Below are 19,153 nucleotides of genomic sequence, written 5' to 3' on the forward strand. Positions count from 1 at the left end.
GGCTGATAGCTGCTACTACCACTTCCTCCTGGTCCCTTTCAGCATCAGAAACATCTCTATCTTCCTGCTATGATCTACAGATTATCTTCCCATATCTAGATAACGTTACTATCTGTGGCCATGCCTACAGGATCATGACGTGAACCTACGCAAGTTCTTCTGGGCTGCAAAATGCATGAATCTTACTTAAAACAAGAATGTATGCTCTGGACAGCACAGCTAGCCATACTTGGCTGCATGGTTGAGAACAGTGTCATTGGCCCCGACCTGGACCTCATGCATCCATTGATACAGCTATCCCTCCCACATACCCTCAAAACTCTGAAGGGATGCCTCGCGTTTTTCTCATACTATGCTCAATAGGTCCCCAACTATGCTGACAAAATTCGCCCTTTGGTCAAAGCCACCACATTTCCCCTACCAGCAGAAACCCAAGCCACTTTCAACAGTATTAAAGATGACATTGCCAAGACAACCATGCATGCCATAGACGAGTCCACACCATTCCAAGTGGAGAACAATGAGTCTGACTCTGCCTTGGCTGCCACACTCAATCAAGTGGCCAGACTCATCGCCTTCTTCTCACAAACCCTCTAAGACCCTGAAGTTCACCACTCCTCCGTCGAGAAGGAGGCCCAGGCCATTGTGGAGGCTGTACGCCACTGGAGACACTATCTCACAGGGAAACAGTTCATTCTCCTCACAGATCAGTGAGCGGTAGCATTCATGTTCAATAATAAGCAAAGGAGCAAAATCAAGAATGATAAGATCCTCAGGTGGAGAACTGAGCTGTCTACTTATAATTATGACATTCTCTACCGGCCTGGCAAACTTAATGAGCCTCCAGATGCTCTTTCCTGAGGAACTTGCTAGTGTTTAAACGGACAGTCTGCAGGTTCTCCACAATGGCCTTTGCCACCCTGAAGTTACTAAGTTTTTCCATTTTTATCATATCCCATTGAGGAAGTCCAGACTATGACTGAGCACTGTCAGGTCTGTGCCGAATGCAAACCTCCATTCTACCGGCTGGACAAAGCGCATCTGATCAAGGCTACCCGCCCCTTTGAGTGCCTCAGCATTGATTTCAAGGGACCCCTCCCCTCCTCCAACCGGAATGTCTACTTCCTTACAATCATCGATGAATACTCCCATTTCCCCTTCACCATACCTTGCCCGGACATGACCACGGCCATAGTTATCAAGGCCCTCTGGAATACCTTCACACACTTTGGGTACCCTGGCTTCATCCACAGTGATTGTGGTGCTTCATTCATGAGTGATGAGCTGAGGCAGTACCTTCTGGCCAAGGGCATCACCACAAGCAGGAGCACCAGCTACAATCCTAAGGGTAAGGGGCAAGTGGAAAGGGAGAATGCTGCAGTATGGAAGACCATCCTCCTGACACTGAAGTCACGGGGTCACCCTGTCTCCCAATGGCAGGAAGTCCTCCCAGAAACACTCTACTCCGTCCGGTCACTTTTATGTACAGCCTAGGAAGTCTGCATCAGGGACTATGCTGCCCACCTAGCTTATCTCCCCAGGACCAGTCCTGCTCTGGAAGCACATCAGGCAATCTAAGTCTCACCTGCTGGTTGAAATGTTCCGCCTTCTCCACGCGAACCCCCAGTATACCTACATTGCTTTCCCTAACAGGCACAAAGATACTGTCTTAATCCAGAATGTTTCTCCATCGGGGGCCTCCCCAATCACCACTGACCTTCAACAGACATCCCCTCCCACTTCAATTTTAGGGTTCCTGGAACCTGCAGCTGACCACTCCTACCCCTGGCCACTGATGTCGCCAACGATGTACCAGCTCCACACTCTCCCATCACCCAACCAGTCCCCACCCCTCTACAAACTGTAAACAGGCCAATCTCACAAGCTGCTCAGGACACTGCGGCAGTGCCCCAACCTTTGCCACGTCACTCACTACGGCAGAGGAGATCCTCTGATAGACTTAACCTATAAAATGTATATATGTTTGTTTCACCTTCTCTTTTCTCACCCCACAGGACTCTTCTTAAAAAGGAGGGGTGAATATGGTAAACCATTGTTATACCATGATTGGCTGCTGCCGGCTGGACACGCCTCCCGAGACCAATCCTACCCATAGCCCTTTGCATGTTCCCCTTTCTCTTTGCTTCGATCAATCGATGGGGTTGATGGTTGTTCCAGTCTTTGGTTAATAAGAGCCTTTTGTGATTATTGATGGTACATCAGCCAGCCTCTTGGGTCTCAATGATTTTTCCAGTGAAGTTCCATTCTGAGCAAAGAAGAAGTCTCCACTATAACTGTGCTCTTTTGTGACACTTCACAGCAGCATTACATACCCAGCTGCTTCAGGCTCATGAACACCATCTCCAGAGTAGAATTCCATCTTGGATCACCCTCACATGTGTCCTGTGTCTAATCGCTTCACCTGAATTCTCTCATTAACTATTCCATTCATTGAACAATTCTACAGATCTAAAACTGTCCAGAAAATGTCATTTTCTTGCTCATCTTAGTTCGATGATGTTTTCATCAATTATTTTACTTTCCCTGATTGCACAAACCAAAATCTGATCATTTCTACAGGTTGTGGGTAAAAATGCCCTCATTAGAGACCTAATCCATACTCTGAACCCTATTTCTGGTGTCCTGCACCAGTCACTGCTCCCCTGGAGCCTGCAACCACCCCCCCACCACCACCCCCCCCCCCCACCCCCCCGCAGTACAGTGCCATTTTGGGCACAGATCTCTGTGGATGCACGATTTTATTTAAAAAAAGATGTCACCTGCTCCTTTAACAGACGTTAAAGCACTCCTATACAGAGCTGTCAGCATCAGGACTGGGCAGTAGGACCCTGTAGAGTGCTGTGTCTACCCAATCTGTGCCAGTGGCAGTGCTGCCATTACAGCAGCTCTGGCAAAACCAGCTTGTTTCTCAACACAAGGGATCTCAATGGGCGAACAGTGAAAAGAGGGTCAATGAGCATATCCAGGTTAGAAAAACCCTAACACAAGGTCAGAGAGAAGTGACGAGTTCCTAATGTGTCCCCTGTAATACTCTTTAAACAAAAACATTACCATTCTCAGCTTGAAGTCAGTGGGGGGGGGAAGAAATATTACATCTACATCACCAAATGTTCCCTCTAACACGATGAAGGTCAACATGGGTTGTTTTCTTTTCCCATACAGATGAAATGCTTGATCCAAAATTCTCCAGGGAGTTTGCCTTCAAACTCCATATGTCACCCAGAAGTTTTACCAATTAGTATGTGAAAAGCACCAGCTGAAATAATACTGATCTATTTGGCCTTCAGAGTAATTTATTCTATTATATTTCCTGAACATTACCCTGTACTGCCCCTTGAAATAACAATTAAAAATCGATCGTGCACACTCACAAGCATAGAACCATTGATTTACCTCTCATATTATGCTTTGAAATGCAGCAGATCTTGAGCAGAACCTCCCTTCACTAGGTGAGATGTAACTCTAATTGGGTAGACTCAGAACACATGGTTTTGAAATGTCAGTCCTTACTTTCTGTTCACTTGGGAATTAGTGCTTGTTAGAAAGTTCCAAAGCATGGAGGAAGACTGATTTACAGTTCAAGTTTATTTTCATCTGGTTGTACAAGTACAATCTGACAAAACAGCATTCTCTGGTCCTCGGTGCAAAACACGCAGGCACACAACCAAACATAACTCGTGTACAGACAAACAATACATATTCAGAACAAGTAATTACTCTATACAAATAAATCAGGAATATTAGAGACTTGGGTGGGCAGTTCCTTTGGTCGTTCAGCATTCTTGCTGTCCCTGGAAAGAAACTGTTCTTCAGCTGGTGATGCTGGCCCTGATACTCCTGTATCTCTTCCAGTTACATGTCAGTAACCAGAAAAAATTGTACTTCCTTGGAAGGCTGAAGTGGGCAAGTTTACTAGCCACCACACAGTCAACTTTCTACAAGATCTCTATTGCGAGCATCCTGCCCAGGCTGAGGAACTGCTTCATTCCATGGCTGAATGAAGTTGGTAAAACAACTCTCTATGATTTTATTTATTAATGATTTTTATTCTAATATGATCTGTGTATGTGCATCATTTATGTGTTATGTTTGTTTTGCACTGTTCTGCACCGTGGACCGGAGAATGCTGTTTCGTCGGGTTGTACTAGTACAATCGGATGACAAATAAATGAACTTGAATATTAATTGGTCAAACAAGCTACCACATAAAGCCATAGTGCTAAAGAACATTATTTGAAAACACTGTGCATAAATTAGTGACAAAGGGAGAAGAAGCTTGCAATTACATGAGCTAGCTTTCAAGAAAAATAAATGAACAACTCTTATATGATATTAGAATTGCGTTCTCATGCAAAGAAACATAACCAATTTCAGTGCAGTGATAAGTCTTGATAGTCAACAATGTTAGATCTAATGCCTTTGTCAACTGATGAACCCAAGACTATATTTCAATAACAAGGATGACTGAACCAACAGTTTGAATTTATTTGTTCATGGAATATCAAACATCAACATGCATTGTGTTATTCTTTAACTAGTAGAGAGAAATTACTGATAAGTCCTGAGAGGTATTTGTAAAAAAAGGCTTGTGGGCTAATAAATCAAATTACAAAAAAACAAAATCCAAGATGAAGACTAAATCTCCAATAGTTGGAGCAAATTAGGTTTAATTAAATTAAAAGTAATGTTTGCAAGCATTTGGTAAAAGGATGTCCACACGTTACCAAAATCAGGGGTAGTGCTGGGAACGTTGTTCTATGATAAATGTTGTGTCTTTACAGTCAAATATTGTTTTTTTTTACTCTTATTTAAAGATACAGCATGGTAACAGGCCCTTCTGGCCCACAAGTCCATGCTGCCCAAATGCACCAATTGACCTGCAAACTGGAGAACCTGTAGGATACTGGTGGAACATACAAACTCCTTACAGATAGCACCAGCCTTTGACCTGGGTCACTAGCACTGTAAGAGCTTTGCGCTAACCGCAACACTAACCATGCCACCCCTTCATGTGTGAATGCAGGTTAGAGTCAAGTAGAACTCTGTCAAGAAGTTCACATTCTTCTTCGTCACTTTAATTGGAGGATGACTTCCTTCTCTGACATTTTGGTTGGGCTCTGAGCTCATTGATGAGTGATTATACAGCTCAGAATTGGCACTGGTTGGGCAGGTGGAACTCAACAGGGTTGGTGAGCACAGAGTTGATTGGTTTATTATATGCTCCTTCCTTTGATCCTTCCCTGTGCCTTCCCAGATGTTCCTCTGCCATTTTGAATGGTTTTGGCTTACCATGTGAAGTTTTCTCAAACTATGTGCTTGAAGTATTTTCTTGGGTTTTTTTGTTTCCATGATGAAGCACTCATTTCAGAATCCAGACGACAGGTATATAGATAGTGTGACACATTGGAGCTGGTTGAGTATGATCATACCATCAAGGCTAGGAATATTGACCTGGGAAAGGATGCAGCTATTGGCTCAGGCATCAGGCCAGTGGGTAAGGAGGATTTAGTGGAGGCCAGGTTAATGATACATCTCCAGCAGTTTAAGGTGCCTGATGTGACGGTCCATGTCTCCAAAGCTTACAGGAAAACAGAGTCATTGCTGTTTGAACAACCATGAACTTAGTGCTGGCTTTGAGGGTTGAGTCTTCAAACTCTCCTATCTGCAGGCTATATCAAGGCTTTGCCTTATTTTCTTCAGCATGGTTTGTAAGAGGAAGAAACTGACTCAATACATGCAAGTCCTTTATTGATTTGAACTGGCTGAGAACATCACTTCCTGACCCTGGAAAATGTAGATCATTTACCATTTCCTGACAGCACAATCATTGGAAAAAAAAAAAACAACCCAGTGTGCAAGCAAATGCCTTGGCTACCTGAGTGTCTGGAGTCCATGACATTTAAAAGAAGGACACCATGTTCATGGTCTATGGACCAGCAAGCATCCCTGTTCTCATGCACACACTTCAAGGCATGTACAACTGGACTGCTGGTAACTTGTGGAGAGGAACCCACGCAGGCTGAGGGCTGCTGGCACCTGTGGTACAGGGACTAGCATCAGGCTGCGGGACTGCTGGGGACTGGCTCCAGACTAGCTGAAGGGGTACCAGATGTCAGAACCGGGATGTGAGAGGCTGCTGAGGGCTTCCTTATTGTGTGGGAGGTTCGGAACTAGAGCTTGGGTTGCCATTGGTTTGGACTGGAATCTGTGTGGCTGTGGAAGCTGAGGGAGTGCAGGAGGTGAATCCACAGACACTCCGCTCTGGGGGGGGACTCTCTTTTGCCTCTCTTTCTCTGACTGCAAGGGGCGCTGGGTAATTGCTGCTGATGGCGAATCTTTTTCTGCCTTTTGACGGACTAAAGGCAATTTTGTGTAATATTACACCTGTCTTATTGCATGACAATAAAGGAATATTGACCTTAGAGCGGGTACCTTAAAGCACTGGAGATGTATCTTTGTAATCAACATCACGACACCAAGGTGGGCAGACGACACTATTTGAATGCCTGATACCAAACTCCCAAAACAAACACACTGCTCTAAACTCCATCACAGCACGAGATTTCAGAGAGGACAGAGAAAACACTGTGCACTCAAACCCTTCAGAAAAATGCAAGATATTTAGGCAAAACCAACCAACACAGATAGCAAAAATCACACCTACCATCTTCCAGTTACCATTTTAGCAGCAGTTTGTTTCAGTCTGAGTCAAAACATTGGGGTTTATGCACTGAGCAATATTTGGAGCTGCTCCAAGAGTCCTGTCTCATCGCTGTTCAAATCAGGGTTTAAACAAAAACTGAGGAATTATTAAGAGGATCTGAAAATGTATCCCTTCAACCACAGCTGACCTGGAGATTTCAACTTTAATTTTAAATTTAGAGGTGCCACACAGAAACAGGCCCTTCTGGCCCACAATCCCTCACTGACCAAATAGACCAAAGTGACAAATTAACCAACTAACCCATATGTCTTTGAAACGTAGGAGGAAACCGGAGCACCCGGAGGAAACCCATATGGGTGTGGGGAGAACGTACAAACTCCTTGCAGACAGCGGTGGATTTGAACTGGTTGCTGGCACTGTAACAGCGCTGCGCTAACTGGTACAGCGACCTCTCCTTCTCTCATTACTGATGGTAGATTCTTGATGCATGCAAATTTGTTCACTTAGCACAAGATCAGTTATGACCTTGTTGAATGGTGGTACAGACTCAAATAGCCACAGAGCACACCTTTTCTTACGATTTCAGACATTTCTTTCACTATTTAGATGAAAATGCCAAATAAATAAAAGGTACCTCGTAAGGGTAAGCTCTTTAACTTAGTATCTGTGTCAAACTCTTTTCTTGATATGAATATCCTTTCAGACTTTCCCTTATTGTTCTAATATATAAAATCTGAATACAAGTCTGTCATACAGTCATACAGCCCAAATTGCCCACACTGACCAAAATGTTCCACCTACCTTCGTTTGCCCTATATCCCTCCTAATCTGTACTATCCTTGTATCTGTCCAAATTTTTCTTAAATGTGCAATAATATCTGCCGTGACCACCTCCTCCAGCAGCCCCTTCCATTCTCTCAATAATCCTGGTCTAAAAAGAGGTGCTCTCTCTTCTCATCTTAAATCTATGACCTCTGGTACTCGGTTCCCCTACTATGGGCAATACACTCTCTATGATCACCTGACCTATCCATCTCATGATCTGTCTACCTCCATGAAATCACTCCTCACCCTTCTGCAGCCTTAGCCTGCTCAACTTCTCCCTAGAGCTCAGGTTCCAGAGTCTTGGCAACATTCTCCTCCATTCTCAATGTACCCTTTCAAGCTTGGCATCTTTCCTGTAGCACGGAGTCCAAAACTAAACACAAAACTCCACATGGGGCCTCAGCAACACCTTATGCAACTGCAACGTGACCTCCCAACTTCTCTACTCAACACTCTGTTCCACCTACCTACATTTGCCCCATATCACTCCTTATACTATCCTTGTGTAGCCTTTTAGACCACCCCATCTAACTGTGACACCATTTGCAAGGAATTATCCACCTGCATTCCTACTGTAGATCCTTCTACAATACTCCCCAGATTCTCATCATTGACTGAGTAGGTCCTACCCATGTTGGTCTTCCCAAAATGTAACACCTGACATTTCTCTGTATTAAATTCCATCTACCATTCCTCTCCCCATCCGATCAAGATCCTGCTGCAACTGTCTTCACTGTCTACAATACCACACTCTTGGGAAGCATCCGCAAACTTGCCAATCACGCCATCTACGTTTCCATCTGAATCATTGATATGGATAACAAACAGCAATGGGCCCTGCACCGAGTTCTGTGGTACACCACTAGTCACAGGCCTCCAATCTGAAAAAACAATCTTCCACCATCACCCTTTGCTTTCTATCCATTCTGCCGTCTCTCCTTGGATCCCATGTGATCTAACCTTCCAGAACAGACTACTGTGCGGCTCTGAGCACACAGTAGCTTCTGTTGCTCTTTTACTTAACAAATTCAAATTTTCCTGAGAATTTAAACTATAGAGATGCTTATTTGAAGGAAGTGGTGTTCCCTCCTGGGTACAAATCGATCTACACACAGTAGGAGACAAGATAGCAGGAGAGTTTATAGATATGAATGAGTCACAAAATTGATATCAAAGGAAACAGATAACCCCATATTAAAACATGTAATAGACATAGCAAAAAAAAATAAACCAATGTACTGGAATAAAGGTGGGGATATCTTCTAAAGTGCCCTTGATCCAGAATAAATTAATATCCATGACTCTGGATAATAAAATCCTGGACACCAGGTGCCGGAAGAGGATTAGATGTATCGAGGGTTGTTATGAGCAAGGGAAGCTTATGTCATTCGAACAACAAAGAAATAAATATGATTTAGCCAATAAAACTTTCTTCTGCTAGCTCCAGTTAAGATCTTTCATAAGGGATAATTTGGGACTTATTATGGCCCTGCCCACGTGTAATGACATGGAGATTCTAATTTGAGTTCAAATCTATGATGTATCTCCAATTCCAAAGTGAGGGCCTGAAGACGGGCTTACACAAGATAAGGGAAAGGTGGGAGATGGACTTGGGCACAACAATCCATGAGCGGTGCTGGTCAGACCTGTGTCTGGACAGTATGACAGCAGTTATTAATGCCAGGTTCAGGTTGGTGCAATACAATTTCCTGCATCAATTCTACCTCACACCACAAAAAATTACATAAATCTAAATCAGAAATGTCAGAAATATGCTTCAGGTGTGGTGTGGAGATTAGAACCTCCATCCATTCAACCTGGCTCTGTGAGATCTTTCAGGGAGGACCTGGGGAACATTCTGAAAAAAATTACAACGGTGGATACACCACAGGATCTGGAATTGTAACTTCTGGGAAACATTATGGACACGAATTTTAAACAGTCCAGATACCAAATTCAGTTTGTGAAAGTCACCTTGTCAGTCGCCAGGGAGAGTATGGCGGTCACACGGAAGTCCGACTCCCAACTAAATATTACATGAAGGAATATGGAAATGTCGAGTTGTATTCTGCTGGAGAAAATTACATACAATTTAAGGAGAAAATATGACACATTTGTTACGGTATGACAGCCTTATCTGCAACATATAGGTACACAGATATAGGTATAGAAGAAAGGTAAAAATCCGTACCAATAGTGGAACGATTGAGATAAATGAAGTGGGGGCGCAGATGACATGCTCGTTTTGTATCTTTTTCATTTTAGTTTGGGGTTCCTTTAAGGGTCAGTGACTATAGATTTTTGGTTCTTTATGTTTGTTTAATTTACATAATCTTTTCCTTGTAGTATTAGGGTACGGGAGGGAAGGGAGAAGGGTGGGCGAGGGGAAAAATGGACTCTGAAAGTAAAATACCATTGTTGAGAAAGATTGTATTGTTGCTTTGGATTTGTGTGAGTCTTGAAAAATCAAAATTAAAATATTCCCAAAAAATGCTCATTTGAAAAGAACAAGTTCTACAATTGTGTTTTTTTTTTTGGCTGCAATAATGGAAACTTTCAAGGCCATGGAATTATGTTCCCATTTGGATATCTATTAATTTTCAGATACCTTTGATTTTTAATCAACTCAATTCCACGCCTGAAACTCACAGTTGTTTTATCTTAAAGGCAGTTAGACAGATCTGTTTGTCCACATTGTGATTAATTAATTTATATTGGAAAGAAACCTGCCACATGTAGATTGACTGAAATTTCAGATTCTTATCTAGCATTCCATTTTGTCTATATAAAGGCACAAGTATATCACTCTAACACCAGTAATAGCTATGGCTTTCCTTTGGGTTCTCTCTTGCCTTGCCTTCCTTGGCACAGCTTATGGACAGGGTAAATCGTAAACATACAATCTTTTAAGCTTTGAATATTTTAAGGTGCACTGGAGTGACACTGATCCTTCTTTGTTTGTTGACTTTCATCCAAGGTTGTGGGGTGCCAGCCATCAGTCCTGTAATCACAGGCTACGCGAGAATTGTGAATGGTGAGGAGGCCATTCCCGGATCATGGCCCTGGCAAGTCTCTCTGCAGGTAGGCTTAGGTGGACGCTCCACACCTCGGTAATTTTTAGCATAATTTACACAAGTCTAAGAGGTTAACATTTCAACAAAGATTCAATGCTCCAGGTCAATATTGACTGGGGATTGGAGGGGTGGGGAGGCAGTATTAGCCAGTTCTGAAGAACTTCATGTAAATGTAACAGCTGAAAGGTCACGCAAATCATTTTGCACGTAGTGTGATAAAACAAAATATTGCTCAAGGCAGACGATGACCAGTATTTTGCATCAGAAACCGGAGAAGTTTTGTTTCAATTATATTACAATAACGTGAGCTGGTCTAGATACTTAAGGGCAGGTGTGGTCTGATCGAAGGAAATGTTTATTGAAATAAATTGTACTTATGAACCAGGAATTAAATTTTTTTAAAAAGGGAGAGGGAAAACAGGGACCTACATTTCTGTTCATCTATCAGAAAAATCTTGGACAGCAGAGCAGTGACCCAGCCTACATGTGGACTCAGTGATGTAGACAGTAGATTAGGTTGGACAATGTGCATGTGAAGCTCTACCTCACCTGGAAGGTCCACGTGTGGTCCTGGATGGAGGTGAGGGGAAGATCCATTTTCTGTCACTACAGAGGAAAGCAATGGAAGGGTGGGTTCGGATGGAAAAGTGGACTAGGGAGTCTCAGAGACTGATCCTTGCATAATGCAGAGAGGGATAGGGAGGGCAAGTTGTGGCTGAGTGTGGGATTGTGCCGAAGCTGGCTGAAGCATTGGACGATAACAAGTCAGATGTGGAGGACATAGGGAGGAATGTGAAAACCAGAGGGATTCTGGCCTTGTACTGCCTGGAGATGGGGGGGGGGGGGTGGGGGGGTGTGTCGGGGAGGCGCGATAGGAGAGGAGCAGAAGTACAAGGAATGGAGGAAATAAGGATGCAGGATTTATTAATGGCAACTGAGGTGAGTCCATGTTTATTAAAGAAATACCTGTGCTACAGTGCGCTGGAGTGGAGGGCTTCATCCTAGGAACACATGCAGTAGAAGCAGAAGAATTGGGAAGAAACAATAGTATTCTTTCAAGAGAAAGGTCAAATCCAGGTGGCTGCGTGAGTTGGTGGGTTTGATGTTGGTGTCTGTCTCCTGAGAAGGGTACAGAGACAAACAGGAAGGGGAGAGAGAGATCAGAAAAGGTTCAGGTAAATTTAGGGCAGGGTGGAGTGGGAATGAAGTTCATGAAATTGTCAAGTTCTGAATGGATTAAAGTGTTATCACGAAGGCAATCACTTTGTTTCCTCACACAAATGACATCTTGACTGCTGAGTGCTGTCAACAATTTCTGCTTCAATTTCTACTTTAGTGTTTTAAACATTTTCTTTTCTGGACTTAATAGTTTTACTTTCTCCACTAGGATCAAACTGGTTTTCATTTCTGTGGTGGCTCCCTGATCAATGAAAACTGGGTTATTACTGCTGCCCATTGTTCTGTGAGGTAAGGCAATAGCGTTCACATCTTTGAAGCCTTTGCTTTCAACACAAGTAGGCACAATCTGTACTGACTGTAACTTTCCTTCTGTAGCTCAAGACACATTGTTGTTGTTGGAGAATTCAACAAATGCTCAGTGGATACCAAAGCTCAGTTTATTGCCGTCAAAGAGGTAGGAATCCTCTAATCCTTAATGAAGGCTATAAATGACAAATTGAGAAACAGGATAACCATTTGACTCTATAAAGAACTGCTGACAGTATAAAAATGCTCCTGGCACTGTTTGATCATTTTTCTCTTAGACCTCTTGTCTAATCATCACCTATTAAAAAGGCTCTTGATCGGACCTGCATAACGGAGCCAGTCGTAAAGCACAAGAGTCTGCAGACACTGTAGTTGAAATAAAAACACAATGCTGGAGAAACTCAGAAGGTCAAATATTTATGTAGCAAAGTTAAAGATACATTACTAATGTTTTGGGCTTGAGGCCTTCATCAAGGTAACTGGGGCCAGTGGCCTGAATCTGGTCACCTGTGTCAGGCCAGTGTCTGCAAACATTCCATTGGAGGGGTGGCCAGAACTCAGCTCCTGATAGCTGCTTCCTTTGTAAAATAGGAAAAATTTTTTAAAATCAAAAATCACCTTCTCCGTTTCATGTTAATTCAAATTAAGCTTAGTAATAAACAGTCTTTCACTTCCTGTTTTAGTGAAGAATAGCCCAGCCACAGGCCAGATGCAGAGCAAACCCCAGGCTCCTTGCTCAGTGTAGGACATCAGAGGAGCTGCAAGCAGAGGAGTCTGGAACTCGCTAACACTCAGTTGTCATTGGAACCGCGAACCAGCCATCCTGTCAGCCTATTGATTTCTCTCCCCAGCCCAAATGCATGATGTGTTTTTATTGAGAATCTCAAATTAATGCATGGAAGGATTGAATGCAGAATGTCATTGTACTCAAAGTTGCAGAAGCCTCTTCACTGTTCTTCAGCACACAGAACAATAAATTTGAACTTGCTATGGGAATAAAAATAAATCGTGACATCACATTGTTAGATGAAGACCAAGGCCTATGACTGAAACTCACTGGGAAGAGGTATTGTAATATCCATTGTACGAGGTGAGGCTAAAACACAAAAGATTTTCTGACTAAATCAGAGAGTTATGAGCAAAAATGCCTATGGAGGCTATATGGCAGGATATTGATCAGGGAATGGTCAAAGCCAGTAGAATATTGTACCATCAGGAGAAGGGGCATAAGTCACAATGCAGAGCACCAAAAGGGGGAAAGTCAAAGTTTGAAATAAGGAATCTTACTTTTCCACTCTATAGTTTGCTTTTCCCCCCTCTGGGCTGCACAGTTGTTTACATTTGTTTATTTTTGTTCATTGTGTACAGTTTTTTGGGGTTTTTTTTACACTGCCAACAAGTAGTAATTCTGCCTCGCCTTCATGAAAAAGAATCTAAGGGTTGTATGTGATGTCGTGTATGTACTTTAATGATAAATCTGAAATCCAATACAGGAGAACACTGGCTGAAGTTTCAATTAGCAACAGTAACAAGAGTTAATGAGGTAATGGGAGGGAAGTCTGAACTAATCATGTCCTTTATCTTACAGGCTTTTACTCATCCCAAATGGAACCCGAGTACCATCAATAATGACATCACTCTTGTCAAGCTCTCGTCGCCTGTGCAGCTCACCCGTGAAATCTCCCCTGTCTGTCTTGTTTCAGCATTCAAGACATTCAGTCCTGGCAAGAAGTGTGTCACTACAGGATGGGGATTGACTCGTTACAACGGTACGGCAACTCCCTACTCTGGAGTGATCAAAAGGAAGGTGGATTAGTGGAGCTGGATCTCTACCCAGAGAAATAAATGGCTGATCAACCCATCAATCAAAAAGTTCGACAGAGGAGAACGCAAAATTATTTTATCAATAATGTTTTCGGGAATGCAAGAACTACTTCAAAATGGCACAAATCTAGTTGAGAGAATGCCTTATTGTTCAATGTCCCCAACAAATGTCCCTCTGAACTCCATTTTAATGTTTTGCTGCACAGTTACTGGTTTCCTACATCTGTGCAACTTGCCAAAGGAAGCAGTAGAAGGCACACAGGGGTAGTGAAAGAAACTGCTTTTCAATCTGCTTATTAAAATATGATCGTCAATCCCAGAGAACTGTCCAGTGTGAGCCAAAACTATAGGTGTTCTTAGAAATAAATAAGCAAAGTAAAGGAGAACAGAATGTTAAATTTAATTTTTTTAAAGTTTTACATTTAGACTTAGAGCACGGTAAAAAGGCCATTTCGGCCCATGAGCCCGTGCCACCCAATTCGCCTACACCCCTGGTACATTTTGAAGGGTGGGAGGAAACCAGAGCCCCTGAGGAAAACCCACACAGACACAGGGAGAACGTACAAGCTCCTTACAATAGCACAGGATTCGAACCCCAAACCTGATTGCTAGCGCTGTTACCTCTACGCTCACCCTGTCGCCCTGAAATTTTTCACTGACAGAAATTAGCTTGGTCGATTGGCTTGCTCCATTGTGGAATATATTGTAAACATGAACCCAATATAGGGCTGTGGAGTAAATGAAGTATGGATATTAGCTATGCTATTTATTGTAACAAGGCACATCCACTGCATTGGAGATGCATGTCATTTACAGTCGAATAAGTTTGTGTACAAATTGTAGCAAAGGTGTAAATGGTATGTGAGCACAAATAATACTTTATTGGGTCCGGAAATTGAAGTGTTTTCTCTCCTTTCACCTCCCCACAGCTTTTCTAACACCTTGCACCCTGCAGCAGGCATCTCTTCCTCTTCTGAGCAATGCTCAATGTGAACGTTTCTGGCCCGACCTCATCTCCAAAGTGATGATTTGTGCTGGTGCTTCTGGTGCTTCTTCCTGTATGGTAGGTCAAAACACCCCTTTGGAAAGGTTTCTTCAACTTCACTCAGTTCCACAATTAAATCTACTGTCCTTGTTTGCAGGGTGATTCGGGCGGACCCCTTGTCTGCCAAGAGAATGGATTGTGGTACCTGACAGGCATCGTCTCCTGGGGCAGCTCCAACTGCTCCCAAAGAATACCCGGAGTTTATGCTCGGGTGTCCGAATTACGTGATTTTATCGATGACATCCTTGCCAACAATTAACAAAACATCTAGCCTGCTGTGAACTTTAAATAAATTCAATGGTTCATTATTTATGGCTTGTCGGACTTTTCTTTGTACTTTTCTCATGCAATGATTACAAAGAACAACTCTGAACAGAAAGTACAGTCGTTTGTTTGGAAAATTGGTGTAAAGCACAAATGGTGCACAGTAAATATCATCAGAGATGATATCTAGGATGGAAAATCTCATTATGAGACGAGACTAGAGGAGCAGGTGATAAGCTTAAAGACAGCAAGAAAGTTTCACCATTGCATACCTATTTAAAACCAAAGGGCACTGGTTTAGGATAAGCAATACGATGTTCGAGGGGCTCTGAAGAAGAACATTTCACGTAGAGCACGTTGTAGGCAGATACTGTCACAACATTTGAGAAATAATAATATGATCCCTTGTCTCCTCCTCACTGCTTATCAACACAGCCACGCCTCAAGGATGTGCACTTAGCCCACTGCTCTACTCATTATACACCCATGACTGTGTGGCCAGGCACAATTCCAAAGCTATCTACAAATTTGCTGATGACCCCATGGTTGTCGGCAAAATCACAAACGCCAATGAAGAAGTGTACAAGAGGGGAAACAGATCAGCTCGTTGAGTCACGTCACACCAATAGCCTTCCACTCAATGTTAGCAAAAGCAAGGAGCTGATTGTGGACTTCAGGACAGGATCAGTGCCAGAACGAATGTTAGTGGGGGGCATTAGCATGTTAGAGGGGTCCACAGTGGAATGCTTGCAAACTCACTCAGCGAGGGGGAATGCTGTTGGATACCTGTCGATGAACATTAACAACATCTGCCCCTCCGACGTAGGAGATGAGCCTCACTAGACGCTACTGATGTTTGACCCACACTAGTGGCGTGGCCTGAGGCAGGTGAAGAGACACTAGTGTGCATCAAGTTAGACATTAGTGATGCTTGATGCACGCTAGTGATGGTTGACACACACTAGTGACATGGGAGGGTGTGGGGCAGGTCTGATGGTGAGTGAAGCCACGACCGTATGGGGGACACAGCACCTCACTTGGGGGGGGGGGGCAATGCCCATAAATGCTTCCCTCTCCCAGCACTGACCCTGCTTCAGGAGAAAGTCAGGAGAACACAAACCATTCCTCATCCAAGGGCTCAGCTGTGGAGAGGGCCAGGAACTTCAAATTCCTGGGTGTCAACATCTCTGAGGATCTGTCCTGGAGCCTCCATGCTGATGCAATCACGAAGAAGGCTCACCCGCAGCTATAATTTGTGAGGTGTTTGAGCAGATTCGGTACATCATCGAAGACTCTTGAAAACTTCTACAGGTGTACCATGGAGACCATTCTGGCTGGTTCCATCACTGTCTGGTATGGAGGCTCCAACTCTCAGGACAAGAATAAACTCCAGAGGGTTGTTAACTCAGCCTGTGATATCATGGGTACCAGACTTCACTCCATCAAGGACATCTGCAAGAGGCAGTGTCTTAAGGAAGTAGCCTCTATCCTCAGGGATCCCTACCACCTAGGCCATACCCTCTTTACTCAGCTACCATTGGGAAAAGGTTCTGAACCAAAGACTCTGCCTAACTTTGACATTTCCTACACTATTTTATTTATTTATTTTTTTGTCAGGTGGTTTATATGAATGTTCACACTGTAAAACATCCGCTCCATCCTCAACATTCATTAGAGCGACTTCATCACCAACATCGAACTACTCGAGATGGCAGAGGCTGACAGCATCGAATCCACGCTGCTGAAGATCAAACTGCGCTGGGTAGGTCACGTCTCCAGAATGGAGGACCATCGCCTTTCCAAGATCGTGTTATATGGCGAGCTCTCCACTGGCCACCGAGGTGCACCAAAGAAGAGGTACAAGGACTTCCTAAAGAAATCTCGGTGCCTGCCACATTGACCACCGCCAGTGGGCTGATATCGCCTCAAACCGTGCATCTTGCCGCCTCACAGTTCGGCGGGCAGGAACCTCCTTTGAAGAAGACCGCAGAGCCCACCTCACTGTCAAAAGACAAAGGAGGAAAAACCCAACACCCAACCCCAACCAACCAATTTTCCCTTGCAACCGTGTCTGCCTGTCCCAGATCGGACTTGTCAGCCACAAACGAGCCTGCAGCTGACGTGGACATTGCCCCTCCATTAATCTTCATCCGCGAAGCCAAGCCAAAGAAAGAAAACAATGAATTTCGTGACTTGTTCATGACAATAAATTCTGATTATGTTTCTGAATTGCTCAGACAGAGGTTACAGATCAAGGGATTAGTACTGATGAGAGCTCAACAGTCATCAGTGGAGATGAGTTGAGAACCTGTTTCTGTGCATACATTTCAGACAGCAGTGCTTTCTCAATAGTGCACAGCACCTCACTCCTAAACATCAAATGGGCTGTTGCCTGCCACCCATCAATGTGTATTTGCAAAGCTCCACACCAGTTCAATGTGATCAACATTTTAAATTACACATCAGACCACACCACCTCCCCATGAGCCCACCCACCCAAATCTGTTACAGTTAGTTAAGCAGTAAGTGATAAATTAGAAGACCTGGTTTGGTCTGGAAACACAAAACAAATGGTTAATATCAGAAGCTTATTCATGGCTGCACATGCAACCAAAACATGAGGTAGTACTGTAAGGAATTCAAATGCTTGAAGAAATTTGAGAAAGTAATAACTACCACAAAATGTGAAGACTGTAGTGCATTGGCGCAAAAATCTTCATATCCACCAGGTAATGATGTTTATTCTGGTAAAAGTCCTGCCAAGAAAAATATTGTTAGAAATGCATGAATAATAACCAACAGGTTACTACTGCTACAATGCAATAGGACATTTCCCAATAATTTGTACCCACTGAGAACTTTCCACGATAAAAGAATTGCAAGTGTGCATTGTGTATTAAGGCAGAAAAAAGTTAGATGTCAATTCAAAGAAAAATAATGATTTCATTAAACATAAATTCTACAACTCAGAGATAGAACCACAGCAGCAAATACTTACATTGTAATACTGAAAGTTGCAAACAACTCCCAACTGTTGGAGGAAGTCAATGGTTTGTTGGGAGAATGATCAGGATACTGGAAATTTCTCACCTTACTGCAGGTTTCAGACTGTGAAATACAGAGAGAAATAAAGTGCAAAACTAAGAGTCTTAAATGAGTTTGTTGTTGAGAGTCTGATGGTGGAGGGGTAGCCACTGTTCCTGAACTTGGTGGTGCGAGTCTTGTGACACCTAAACCGCTTTCCTGATGGCAGCAGCGGGAACAGAGTGTGTGATGCGTGGTGTGGGTCCTTGATGATTGCTGCTGCTCTCTGACGGCAGCATTCCCTGTGAATGTTCTTGCTGGTGGGGGTACATGTACAAACTCCTTTAGATAGCACAGAATTTGCCTGTAATGCCCTGGTGTGTCCACTACCTTTTGGAGGGTTTAAACTCAGGGGTATTGGTGTCCCAATACCATACCATGATGCAGCCGGTCAGCACACTTTCCACCACACATCTGTAGAAATTTGTCATACCAAACCTCTGCAAACTCCTGAGGAAGTAGAGGCGCTGATGTGCTTTCTTCACGATGCCATTAGTGTGTTGGGTCCAGGAAAGATCTTCTGAGATATGACTCCCAAGAACTTAAATTTGCTGATCATACCAGTACCTTGAGTTATTCGGTCAAATTATCCAAGTTTTCATGAAATATTTTTTAATCTGTTGACGTGGTAACAACTGTAACCATTTCCCTCTAAACTCACATTGAGAACTTATTCATTAGAATCAACCTCCTGCTATTTCTCAGGTTACTTGCATTCTCATTTATTCTTCTTTTTCATCTGATTTATAACAGCATCTGTAGTTCATAAAACTAATTAAATAATTTGATTCTTAGCAACCAGCAGGCTGAATTTATTATCAAGTTAATTTTTTCGATATAGTTTTTCTTTTTTAAACTTCTTGAGAA

General features: G+C 43.2%; 1 protein-coding gene across 1 annotated transcript; it reads left to right on the forward strand.

Moving 5' to 3' along the window:
* Positions 1-10,313: 10,313 nt before the first annotated feature.
* On the forward strand, positions 10,314-15,246 carry LOC138743972 (chymotrypsin B-like). The gene is made up of 7 exons (XM_069899522.1): positions 10,314-10,393; positions 10,488-10,591; positions 11,972-12,051; positions 12,139-12,217; positions 13,658-13,838; positions 14,823-14,956; positions 15,036-15,246. The coding sequence occupies exons 1-7, from the start codon at positions 10,336-10,338 to the stop codon at positions 15,195-15,197; spliced, it is 798 nt and encodes a 265-aa protein (XP_069755623.1). The 5' UTR covers positions 10,314-10,335; the 3' UTR covers positions 15,198-15,246.
* Positions 15,247-19,153: the final 3,907 nt, after the last annotated feature.

Source organism: Narcine bancroftii, chromosome 10 (assembly GCF_036971445.1).
Source record: "Narcine bancroftii isolate sNarBan1 chromosome 10, sNarBan1.hap1, whole genome shotgun sequence".
In the NCBI taxonomy this organism is placed as follows: Eukaryota; Metazoa; Chordata; class Chondrichthyes; order Torpediniformes; family Narcinidae; genus Narcine; species Narcine bancroftii.

Bases quoted from the DNA above. Each gene is read 5' to 3' on its own strand.
- LOC138743972 (XM_069899522.1), top strand. From the start codon at position 10,336: ATGGCTTTCCTTTGGGTTCTCTCTTGCCTTGCCTTCCTTGGCACAGCT. The intron at 10,394-10,487 runs GTAAATCGTAAA...CTTTCATCCAAG, and splicing joins TGGCACAGCTTATGGACAGG to GTTGTGGGGTGCCAGCCATC. The intron at 12,218-13,657 runs GTAGGAATCCTC...TTTATCTTACAG, and splicing joins AGTTTATTGCCGTCAAAGAG to GCTTTTACTCATCCCAAATG.